Source organism: Ambystoma mexicanum, chromosome 1p, assembly GCF_040938575.1.
Source record: "Ambystoma mexicanum isolate Mex_15411 chromosome 1p, UKY_AmexF1_1, whole genome shotgun sequence".
Taxonomy (NCBI): Eukaryota; Metazoa; Chordata; class Amphibia; order Caudata; family Ambystomatidae; genus Ambystoma; species Ambystoma mexicanum.
Genome location: NC_090921.1, coordinates 1,083,425,386 through 1,083,438,609, shown reverse-complemented (window position 1 = coordinate 1,083,438,609; position 13,224 = coordinate 1,083,425,386). Strand labels below are relative to the sequence as shown.

General features: G+C 43.0%; 1 protein-coding gene across 2 annotated transcripts in view; it reads left to right on the top strand.

Annotated features, from left to right (window-relative positions):
* The window catches only part of B4GALT3 (beta-1,4-galactosyltransferase 3), a 568,837-nt gene that overhangs the window by 461,958 nt on the left and 93,655 nt on the right, over positions 1–13,224 (top strand). For both annotated transcript variants that reach the window (XM_069604654.1, XM_069604658.1), the window contains exon 2: positions 1,678–1,995. In XM_069604654.1, coding sequence (XP_069460755.1) covers positions 1,743–1,995 — 253 coding nt within the window. In that variant the 5' untranslated portion in view covers positions 1,678–1,742. The remainder of the gene's footprint in view (positions 1–1,677; positions 1,996–13,224) is intronic.

Genomic DNA, 13,224 nt, shown 5'->3' with positions numbered 1-13,224 from the left:
TTCCGGGGTCTTGGAGCGAGAAGCGAAAAGGAGCAAAAAACAGGAAAGTGCTCAATTAGGACGAGGAACTGAAAGAAAGAAAGAAAGAAATGAGATTGAGAGTGGAGTATACGAGACGGGGAGTAGAAAGATACAAGAGCATGGAGCTGCAGAGGAGTCCGATCACGTTTTTACAATTGCAATCAGTGATATTAATTGAAGCTACAACAATTTGTAACTGAACAACTACAAACAGCACAAGTATTGTCTTTGCAAGTCCTTGTTGTTTCGTACATTTTTACCAATGCGATTGGTCGAACTAGTTGATGCTTTGACCGTTTGTTTATCATTGGAAAAAAACCAACTGCAAAAGTATTTGCTTTGCAAGTGCTTGCTCTTTCGTACATTTTTACATGAGTGATTGTTGGTAGCAAAAGAAGCTATAACCATTTGTCAATGAACACAAACGCCAAAACATTTGGCTTTTCCAATGCTTGATATTTCATGCATATTTACCAGAATGGTTCCTCATAGTAATTGTATTTGGAGTTGTAGTACATAGTTAAGGGTACATTGTAAAGAGAATGTTTCGGCCATATACATATTTGATAGTGCCTGCGCATGTCAAAAATATAGATGCAGTAGTCCTTTTTCTGAAGTTCATATCTCCTGTTTGACGTGTGCATTTATCATCTTTTCATGATAAACAACTGGAAGGTAAGCTTTACATTTATGGCAAACATTTGAAAAATTGAAGCAGAGTGTTTCTGGAAATCGCGTTCTGAATTCTGAAAATACTTTTCCCGCTTTAGAGATCCTCATTCTAGGAGGGTAATAAATGCCTTTTTTCCACTTATTAGAAGTTTTTACCTGCGTATGCATCCTTCCCAAGTGTGGCATGCTTCATCAGATTGGCCATGACCAGTTGCTTACCAAACATGTTGAAGATCCATCCACAGGTTCAAATGTTAGAGGGGAAGGAATATTTTGAAAGCTATAACGCAATCATTTGCCTCGCCTCAACTTGTTTTTCTCTCACCACCATTCGCAGTCTCGCAACCAAAATTGAATTATCATGCCAGCAATCGCGAATTCTCGAACGTCATCAAAACACTTCGTACAACCCACCCAAAACATAATCGTTGCACGTAACTGTTACAGAACTAGTCCTCTCTGACAAATCAAATTATGTTCCTACAGTACAATGCACAGTTCGCATGTAATGCTCAGACTGTGGCCTGACTGAATTCCCAGACAACCCCAAGTTTGAGGCCATAACAATGGCAGCTGCTATACAAATGTCATATCACATGATATCATGCAACTTTTGCCTTGTGTGTGGCTATTGTTCTCGGAGTAGAGTTTTAAGCCAAGCACTTTGCCTAGTGCCATTGTGTGCGTCTTTATTGATAGCTTTGATGTCAATGGCAGTGTCACAGATGATGTCATCAGTTATGTCATGCGTAAATTAGCAGTGCATTATAGGGCCGGGTTACGATTGCATTGGTAAGCATAACATGCACATTTCACTTGCTTTTAGGTTTTTTTATAGCAACCATTACACCCTTTCAACGTCAGAATTTTTCTGGTATGTGCGTATGGCTTGTAGATAGACATTTGCCTTCAACATTCTTCGACATACTTTCAAAAGCTTTGTTTCAATTTCCGTTTGACTCAAATTGTCTTAATACTTTACAGAAGAGTTTGGAAAGAGGAGAGTCAAAGAGCTGCTTTTGCGAAAGACGATCACTGTTCTGGAGAAGATGATCCGGAGGCTCTTGGAGAGGCCTTGCACCCTGGCCATGCTCATTGGCTTCCAGTTTGCCTTCATGGTTTATTTTTCGATTGGGGGCTTCCGCAGCCTGGCGTCCATCTTTGGCCGCAATCCCGACCCTATCTTTGACTACTCCCGGACTCATGACGTCTACTCAAACCTGAGCTTTCTTCACCAGCAGCACTACCATGGCTTGATGGGGAGCCCTCTCCCCTATTGTCCAGAACGCTCTCCCTACCTTGGTAAGTAACTAGTACTTTCAGACCATAAATGCTTAACATGTTTGGGCGAGCAGTCGTTTCGATTTGGGTATTATTTGTATATACGCAATTTCTTAGGCTGCATACACTGCTTTTGGGATGATTTAGATCTTCAGAGAATCCAATAACTGCATCACACGAAACTTAAATGTTACTCGTGCCTTCTCCATTTGGTTTACATTTAGTCCTAATATATTATACGACATTCCAAGGCCCTAATCTCTGAGCAATACATTATGTGTATTTCACTGGCATTGCTGGATATGACAGTAACAGTTGAGCCAAAACGTTAAGGGCCTTATCCAGTCATTCTTTCGAAAACAATTTCGAATGACAAAAGTTTCGAATACAAAGTTTCGAATAAAAAAAAATTCAAATGCATTTTTTTCATGTTTTTGGTTATATTTTTGTTTCGTATAGAAAAAAAAAGTTTGTTTTAAAAATAAAACAGGGGTTGGGGGGAACAAAAAATGCATTCTAAACTTTTTTTTCCCGGTGATTTTGTGTCAACGTTTGTATTCCGAAACTGTGGCTGTCGAAAAAAATCACTATGAACTATTAAGGGCTACTTGGGGGAGTTTCAGGGTTGGCATATAGGTGGGTAGACTTATTAGCCTCCTTATCATAAGTAAGAACTCAGTAGGTGTTCCCCTTTATGCACTCCTCACCAGATGTATCTGCTTGAATGATTATCACTTGTATTGGTGACACGCTATTTGCGTCCTTGGATGAAGCATTACACGTTAAGGGGGCAGGATCTGCTAATGTTAACTTGGTACAAAGTATAATGCTTTTTGTGGAAATGATTTTATTGGGAAGCCTTTTATTAGAGAATAGAAGGCACCCAATAAACGAAAGTTCCAATATAATATCCATCATGGATATTGTAACTATACCAGGCTTCTGATGGTTTGTATGTGTGTATTTGATGCTGCATTTGACATACGTTGAGAGCATTAGAGCTATTTATTACGCATGGTGGCTACACATGCTTATGGTAGCATTATTGTGGCATTTGAGGCTGCATTTGTCATATGATTGCTGCACTGGGAGGCTATACCTTCCATATAGTGACCATACAAGGCACATGAAAGCATCATTGGGGCGTTTGATGCAGAACTAGATATCTGATAGTCAAAACCCATTGGCTTTGACAACACTTGTATTTATTGTAGGTCTCATTGTTGCTTAGTCTTAAAATGTTTGTCTTTAATTTATAGCCTTTAAAAGCCAAAGTGTAATAGTCTGTTTCCTTTAATATATGGCAGGAAGATCTAAATCACTATAATCCACTTTCCTGGGCCTAGTTATTACATTTTAGTGTATTGTTTTTTCTTCCTCCTCAATGTTAAGCATTTTTTTTTTTAACTTTGTTTATTTTCAATCAAGGCAGAATGATAATTACAAACAGCAGTAATTCTTTAGGTATATAGATCCCCAGTTTCTTATCCCCCCCCCTAGGTTTCCTCCCTCTCCTCGTTGTTGTTTTCCTATTTCTTGGAGAAAAGCTCTCTTGCAATTTGACCCCGTCAGTAGGGCTGGATTGGGAACCAAAAGTAGCCCTGGGCATTTTCTTCCAACTGGCCACATATTACACCAAGCAAAAGAATGCAGCAAACAATCCAAACCCCGCTAATATGGACACCAAGACGATGTGAGAAGTGCTACAAATGGGTCTCGTGGTGAAAGGCAAAACAAAAAAGTAGTATATCATAAACTAAAATGTAACCTCTATTTATTACCAGCAAGGAAAAACATACTAGCAACTGAATAACAAATTCTTTACGCCAAAAGGCTGCAGACTCGGGAGGATAGCTCAGGGGCAACGTGCTCGTCTTGGAAGTAAGACATTGCAGAGCAACACAGGTAAGATCTCTGGGTATTAAGCGCGTTATAAATATCCAATTTAATTACAGGGTATGAGGAGTGAGTAAGGCAGGGGAAGGTTGACTTAGAGAGGATAACAGGAGAAGATAAGTGCTGTATCAGCAAATTAAGATATGTTTCCAGTTTAAGACTGAGTAGAAGCCACCACAAAGAGGAAGGGTGGGGAGAGGGGATTTGTAGTGAGTGCCTAAGTGAGTTTGGGATTATTACATTAGGAATAAAGAGGGTTCACAGGTGCTGCTTGTTATAGGGAGTGGAAGAAAGATTCCAAGTGCCGGCTAGTCCTGGTCCTAAGCTTCAGGAGTGAACTCAGAATGACGCTATATTACCCGTGATAAATTCTGCCCAAAATTGCAGTAGCTGACAACCGAGATTTATGATGGGTTTGAGTAACCATGACACGAATGTGAAATAGCCAATCCCTGAGAGAAAGCAAACGGGACTGACCGTTATGCAGCGTTTGTTTCAGGACAAGCAGTATCTGTCTGACCTACTAGACTTGACCTTCAAAAGGCACTGTTCCTAAGATGTAATGGAGGTGGGGTGAGGTGGGGCCATCCTGCTGCAAACTTCAGCCATTGCAGAATCAGTGGCGGGTTTTAGGTTCTGTGTCTATTAATAAGATAAGCCAGGACCACACTTTTCTTCTTGGGTTTAAGGGGATCCCCATAATATATTCTGGCACATTGCCTGGTCTACATGTTGTCTTATTAGGGAAATGTCAAGTTTGTGCATTTATTTTGTGTAATTTTATAAACCAATTAACAATGAAAAATAAGTGCAAGTATTCTCCAACTATCCCTTCTTAGTGTGGGTGTAGGTCACCATACCCGAGATCTACTAGTTTAAGGCAACTTTTTTTTTTTTTTAAACCAGGTCAAGTCTAGAGCAAAGTACCCTACTGTCTGATCCTCCTCCTGTCTAGAACTATCCTGGCCCTGATCTCATGTGTGTGGTGATTGTTCTCCTGGTAGCAAAGGGAATGGTCTGGTGATGCCTCATTGCGCTTTGTATGCTTATTTAAATGTGGCTCTGTTAGTACCGCACAGTCACACCGGTCACCAGCTTCCTAAATGTCCCCCAATACAGTGGCTCATTACTGTCATATTAACATGCTTTCACCTCGAGAGCAAATACTGAGCTAATACTATACTGCACTGTAATGCTCTGCAGTGTACCCTCAGTCTGCCTCTCCACAAGGCATCAACACTGTCTGCTTGACACAAATTAGTCCATAAAGTATTTTCTCTCTGGCATACAGTGAGGGGTCAGCAATGCGAGGCAGACAACTGTTTGATGATCGTTCAAAACATACCATTTTACGAAAGTATACATAATATACATTGCCTCACTATCCCTACTCTGATGAGAATGTCCCTGCCAAACAAAACTAAAGGGAAACACTCTAACACAGGATGTCTGGCCCCGACACTCAAATACACAATGAAAATATATGGCAATTCAAATAACATCAACAGTTATATTCACAGTTTCTTGATAACCTTTGAATAACATGGATGAACTTCCTTGCCCAGGATTCAAGGTAAATTCCATCAAACGAAATAAGGAAATCCACATAGGTAGCATAGTATCAATTGATTTCTTGAAGGTTCAATGTTAAGGTATAGTTTTGTTAATCAAAGTTCCAACAACAACAAAGCTCTTCTTCTTGGTGAAATAACGACTTTCCACTTCCTCAAATTAACATCAATGTTGTTCACAGCCACGATGCTTTGCCACCACTTCCAATTATCCAAGAAGACATCGTACAGTTCAAAAGGAATACAACGTCTATAAATATTAGTGAAGCACATGTCTTGATTAACAGTTATTATATCTTCATTCACTAGATTAGGATTCACAATAGGTAAATGTGTCAGGATGACTTCCCAGTGCTGCTGCTTCTACTTCAACAACTTCACTTAAAGTTTACCATGAGGACATTTTCCTTTGCCTCCTAGTGGTCTACTTCATTTGCCTCTATTGACAATCCGATATAACACCTCAGCTTCAGTACTTTGTGCTTCAAGACAGGTTCTGACAAGATTCACTTTAAGGCACTGAAACACCTTCAAATATGCAAGGCGCGCTTCCTCTGAATATCTTTTCAAAAGGGACAGTCTCTTTGCCTCCCTTGTCAGTCTGTAATATCAACTTCAGTATTTTGTATAAGCAGCAAGGTTTCCCTTCCCTAACTTTGCCTTCACCTCTTTCCTAAATGTTGGACAAATTATCCAGAAGCCTTGGTGCCACTCTTTTGGCTTCAGGTAATGCTTGCGCACTTGTAACTTAGGAAAGATTGAACTTCTTTTGGGCTCAGTCATTGTTCGACCTTTTTCTGGCTTTGAGAAATGCTGCTTTCAATCTTATTGTTGGAACACTCTTCGCTTGGGCAATGTGTGCGCTCTCTCAAACTTCAGATACAATGTTTAAACACTCAACTTCCTTTATGAACAATGGTTGTTTGTGTGCACAAAGAGGTAAAGTTCACTCTTCCTTTAGAAATCGAAATTAGGCACACACAACCACTTCTCAAGTTTAACAAGGTTTAAATGTTCAACAAGGCAACATTTCTTCTGCTTAATGAGACACACAGCCACTTCTTCATGAAGTTTAGGGGCTTAACAATGGCTTTTAGAAGCTTTTGCTTTCATGCAAGTAAAAGGAATACTTCCGATCACATGCTACTTTCCATTGTCCCCTTATTAGAAACTTTAGCAAACTAAAACTCTCTTCTGCTTCTTTGCAAGGTAACATTAAGCTGGATACTGTTGCCGGCAGTGTTCGTGCAAGGAATCGGAATGTCAGACTCACTTGGGACCCACACTCTTCCTCGCTGAAGGTGTCTATGGCCCGGCCACTTGATTAGGGAGCCCCTCTTGCTCCAGTGACCCATGGCTTGACAACTGCTCCTTGCCTTGGCCTCTGACATGTTTCCAGCACGACAACCACTGCAATCAGGCTCATACAAGGAAAGGTAGCCCTCCTGCATGCCTTCCGCTGTGCAGCCTCTGCACTTTAGAGTTTGGGGGAAAGGGACCCTCTCAGAACGAGCAGGTGAAATCTGCTGCGTGCACGTTCCGACATCCCTCTGGTTCTCCCACTTCTGCTTGGTTTGCCAACACTGTGCCTTCTTCTTTCTACCTCTACCTCTACTGCTACTGCACGCACTCCAGTCACAGTTCCAGCTACTAATTGTCAACACCTGAGGGGGCCTTGTATGCCTCCCTGGTTCCTTCAGGTGTCAGCTGTTATGCTGTAGTAGTAGTCAGACAATTAAGCCTAAGTCTTCAGTCCTCTTCCTCGTCCCAGTGCTTATGGGATTATGGGACTTGTAGTCCAACAAAATTATATTCTCTAACTTCTGCTTTTTGGCAAACGGCCATTAAAAGTGTGGGATTCCAGGGGAAATTAAACGCAGGGGATTCCCAGTCTTCCTGGCCTCACAACTGGCCCCCATGTGATCCTCCCACATTACACCACCCTCAGGCGGCATCCGGAAGCATCTGCCTTTCCTTGAGAAGTTCCCATGTCAGGTTTCTGGCCAGAATCATCACCATATCCAAAGCCAAACAGGTGTCACCTGCTAATATACATTTGACTTAAGATACAAGCAGGCATGTATCCTTTCCTGTGCACACTTTTATTATGTCTATGGGTGCCTTATTCTCTGTTGAATAGCATCAATTTGGAAGGATGTGGTACCTAAAGTATTATATTCATGGGGTTCTTTAGGGGAAGAGCTTTGCATGTGTACTTGTTCAAAATAAACTTGCAGTGTGCAAATAACACATCATCTGATATTCGCATGGAGTAATGCAGTTATTAATGGTCCATGCTTGTATTGCAGTTGCCATTTCCTCTGAAAGTTTGAGATAAGATAAGTCATGAAAACCTTCTCTCCCATGTCAAAGAAACCTCGATCTAGGCACTCCCCTAGCTTTACTGGGAAGTATGCCTCTCTCACAAGGCAGATAACAGGAATATTGCCTACCTTATCGTGTGACATGCCAGGACCTGCTGACTATAATGCTTGCATGTTTTGGGATTTATTAGTGATCCCGCTGTCAGTCAATGGCCAACACCTGTGTTTACACATTAGGATGGCACATCTGTGCCGCCCATCTCCCTAACTGTGATAGATTGCTACCTGCGAGGGTGTAAAAGCCCTTAATTTTTTAGTAATAAAAGATGTGGGTAATTCGGTTTCTAAAAGGGAGGTCTTTAAATTTGACTTCCTTTCATAATGCTCAATGCCAACATTATAGGAACCCATGTTCCTTTGCTGAGTCAGTCTCCTGACTCCCCCGGCAGTGGCAGGTTCAAAGGTCATGTGCATTTCTGACAGCTGCTGGAACACAGTTACATGAAGGAGAGGTGGCTTTGTAATCACTTGCTCTTCTGTACCAAAGCATAATAGTTTTGTATCGTAGTCCGCCTGGTGGCATGTCAAGCAATACATATAAGCGATGGCTGGTTGTGGCATGGTGGCTAGTAAGGGCCCGCAATTCTACAGCAACAGAAGCCGATATCACATTAGTGTCAAGTTGGTGAGCAGGATTGTGAAACAATGGCCAGAAACCTACCTTTTGATCCTCCCCAGGGAAGTCCAACACCTCCCTCCTATTCCACAGCAAACCTCCCCGCGAGGTCTTCTGGGAATCGGAGCTTCAAAGGCAGGCCTGACCTGACAAAGCCACTCCCAAATCAGGTCGATGATCATTGGATTTCTTTTTAAGTCGGCAGATATGGGATGGGGTGGAGTAAGAATAGCCCAGAGATGGGGGTAGGCCAGAAAAGGGGTCCCACAATTTGTGCTTTTACTAGGGCTTTCTACAACCTCCTGTCCCTCTCCACTTCAGGTATGATTTCAGGAGATAAATGCCACTTGTTGCAGCAGCCTGGATTGGACCCCTTGTAGCAGACTTGCTTTAGACCGTGCCGTTGTAGCAATTTGCCTTTATATGCAAGGGACCCTTCTCTTGGTTGATTCATCTTTGGACTCTCAGAAGAAGGATTCAATGGAACTCTGGTGGGAGTAGAGTCCTCTGCCATAGCGGTAAAGACAGAAGTCTTAAAAACAGAGAAAAAAATCAGTCCCCTTGTCATACCAAAGTGGGGGCGACACTGCTGTGGACCAAGGCTTCTCTGCTGCCTGTAAACAGGAACCAGGATCCTGCTCACTGAATTTGAAGGACCCCTGTAGGTGAAAGACATCTTCCTAGAGTGGAAGTGCAGAACTAAAGACTCGCCTTGTCCCTGGAGTCACTGGAGTGGGCCTCTCACAACCCAGACGTAGCTTGGACCCTGTTTTATTGCCTAAAATCCATTTCCAGTAGCTCAACCACACCTGATGCCCTTTGAGCCACTACAGGACCCGTGGTGCTGCTTTTGGCATTTAGGTTTTCAAACTGCTTGCCTGCATTTTGAGCCATCTAAATGCTGGCTTGACCCATTAAAACAGACAGCCTTATCTTGACCCGATCTCCAGCTAGACTCTGTGGTACCAACTGAATTGAAAGCCAAGTGGACCTTCTGGAAGCCATCAAATCGCCCATGTCATTATGCAGAAGAAGCATTGTTTCACTGATGACTGGATCACAGACTTGAACTGGTGGAAGTCACTAACTAGAACACCTTGGACGCTGACTTGACCAAACAAGATCATGCACTTCAAACCTACCTAACACAGCTTCACCAGTGGGAACACGTGCCTCAAACATCTTGATATTGGTTAACTGCAGTGAAAGCACCTAGAAGCCTGGCTCGATGCCATTGAGCACTTGAGACAGAAACAAACTAAATGTTTTTTGGATAGAGCCTGTGTGATTGGTCCACCTTAATGGCCCATAGTAACTCCAAAGCCTACATTCACTACCTTTTTTAAACGCATATTCTTGAGTATTGACATTGCGTTGATAAGGGGTGTTCAGGCAAGAGATTTCAGCAGCAGAGTGCTCTTTCACATCAGAGTCTTCATTCTCGGTGTTGGACATTCTACTATGGTATCACTGTACTTGTGTTTTTTGTGTTTCAAATGTATCGGATCACACCCCTCTTGAAGATAAAGCTTGCCCACATTGCCAAAAGAGGCAAAGGAGGTATACCTGTTGGGCTGTGCATGTTTCAGCTTTTTGTTTGGGATCACTGCTGGCTCAGTAGTAGTGTGGAGATGAGTGGGCAGCTCATCCACTACTCATCCCTGTACTCCTGGAGAGCAGTAGTAATTTCGTCACTAGTAATTTCGTCACACCGAAACAGACTGCTTTGTATTCCAGCTGTTGTAAGGTAGGCAGAGTGAGACTTGGTTTTGTGCATCATCGCTGGACGCGCATCCTGTGGCAATGCCAACCGTTTTGGCTTTTGTGGGAGTATGTTCAAGGCATTTGTCGGGCACTGCTGTAGTGGCCATTGATGGTAGCCGCTGCAAACCTGTGCGAGTACCTGGGCATATAATAGCAGTCTCTGGCAAATATCCAATGCTTATACACAAGCCAAAACTGTTGGCTTTGCAAATTCCTGTTTTTAACAAGATTTGAGCGAAGGACACGCAGTGCTTTTAAATCAAGTGGCTGAAGGCAGACCTGGTTTAGACACTTTTACTACCGTTTCGGCCCAGAAAATAGAATAATAAAAGCATTAAGCTTGGTAAAAAGACCAAAGCCCATAATACCGAACAAGCGAGGCGGGGGTTCCAGGAGTGTCCTCTGCTTCCCTAGTTCAGTATTGTGTTCTGTGTGGGTGTATCCCGCATACATTAAATGTACAGCGGGGGACGAACAACCAAAATCCCATAAGCTTGAGTTACTTGATGCGAACAAGTGGGCTTCCTTCGCAATTTTACAACTCAATCTTTTCAAATAATTTTTTTCAACGTAAATACTTTTATTACACCAGTAGCGAGTTTACAGCTGCAATTAAATCATTAACTCTCAGAAGACTGCTTTGAAAAAACACTGGCAGGCACTTTGAGCACAGTGTTTGATGGTAAGGCTTGGTAAAGCTAGCTCAGAGAACCCAGGAGGATGTGTTTTGGGCGGGGAGGGTGTTGGGCAAGATTTGGGGCAGTACCCTTTGGGTGCACTACAACAATCTTGACCTCCTGGCAATAGGAACCCAACCTTTGGTATAAGTATGTACTACACAGATTGGTAGTGTGGCTGAGCAGCCAGGCATATCTCAAGAGGGGTCGGTGTGAGCAGTAGGGTGTTTACACAGAGATTCACAGTGACAGGTATCCAAATAAACACAATCAAGGTTTCTTGATTAAACAATTATTAATTTATTTAACCGTCAGTTTGAATAAGCCTTCTTCAAAAGGGGCAATATATCAGTAACACACAAATACACTCCAAAATACACTTAGTTTCACTAAATCAGCAAATACGCATTGGGGATGGCACACACTTCCTACACAGTCAGGTGACTTAAATAGTTAGGACACTGTGGACATTAATACATCACTGATGCTTTTAGAGCAATACTGAAAAGCATGTCAAAGAAAAGGGTTATATACTAACACAAGAGATCACACAATTATTCTGAAGCAGGCAAGTACTTTTGAACCCCCAATGCAAAGCAAAGTAACCCCTTCCTGGAAGGAAAGGTAAAACACAATGTCAGAGGAAAGAAGAGTTATTCAGGGAGCCAGGCCAGCCAGTGTCAATTGGGCAAAAGTCTAGGTGAACTGGAGCACTTCTTGTAGGTGAATAAAAGTCTTGCACAATGTTTGGAAGTCTTTGTAGAAAAAGTAGAATCAATGTAGGGCCTCAAGCTGGGAGCCTTGTGAGAGGTAGAAGATGCAAGCAACTCTACAGAAGCAACCAAGACCAGTCTCAACTGAGATCAACTAAGGCTACGACAACAAGATGTAATTCCTCTCAAACTTTACAGCAACTTTTGGTTAGAAGAAATGGTTCCAGCTGGCTTCAGTTCCTGTGCAGCTCTTTAGATTCCGTTGTTCCTGGGCTTCGGTTGTGGGAACAAGAGGGACGATGTCTGGGGACTCGTACACTGCAATCAGATGGTCGGCGGCAGTAAAGGACAAACTTCTATTCAACAGCACTTTGCGGTTTCAGCTCCTCCCGTCTCAGCAAATAGCACCACAGCGGTCTCATGGATACCACTCTGGACTTTTCTCGCATCTGGGGTCCAGCACTCTATTGAGGTGGCTCAGACATGGTCAGTCCTGCTTCAAGGGAGGCCGGGGGATCGTCCTTCAGCACGGGTCCTTCTTAAAAGTGATGCAATACCGCTTGGTGTTCCTCTTCCTGGCACTTCGGTTCCAGCAGCAGTGGAAGTACAGCCAGCTCCGAGAGGATGTCCAAATGAGTTCACTTTGGAGTTGATTGGTCCCACCAACTCACAGGGAGAGGTCGTCCTTGCAGGGCTTCTCTAGTCAAGGCGAATTCGGAGCTTCAGCAGAGCAGCAGGTCTTCACCAGGAAAACCAACGGTCCAGGAGTTGCAGCAGGCGTCTCTTCCAAGTTCTTCTTAGGATTCCTTTGTCCAGTGGTCGACTCTGCCTTCCAAGCCAAAATGCCTTGCCTTTTATGCAGGTTTCTCCCATTCATTCCAGTTTAGCTGTCAATCACACAGCAGGGTGGCTGTCCTTTCCGGCCAGCCGGCCAGCCAGCCAGCCAATCACCTTTGGGTGCATTCCTGTAACCAGGGGGATTAAGCAGAGGATTTTCGGGCACCTCCCTCACTTCCTGCCCCTGCCAGACATGCTGGAGACAGAGGCGGGCTTCACTCGTGAACCCCGCCAAAGACAAAACAAACAAAGGGACAAAACCTAGTTTGACGTGCAGAGTAAATCTCAAGAAGGACATTTCCAGCAAGAAATGGTGAAAAAAGACCGGGCCATTTTGACAAAATGGGTACCCATGGGTGCTTTATCAAAGCTGCAATTGCAGCCCACGGTTAAAACACACAATGGTAGTAAAAAGTAAACCACTGCCACCAGCCATTAATTGTAGAAAGGGTAACATAAAATTGTTACATGAGAAACTAGACCAAAGGGATACTAAGTAACCCCTCCAGCACCTTATTGTAAGATGGTGTGGGCTGGTTCTAGAAAGTTACAAAATGTAAGTAAAGTCAATTTCACTTCACTGCTCTTGGAAACAGTAGATTCACCAAGAGAAGGTATTTAAGCATTTGGGAAATCTAAGACTTCCCTGTGCCACTGCATTGAACGTGCTGTGTGTCACAAAGTAAAGATGGTGCCTATGGATTTTGTCAGGCTTCAAAGTCACAAGAAACAGGGCCCAAATCACAGGAAAATACGAGAGTTCTGAAACGTCTCACTCTCTCCAGGTTAAAA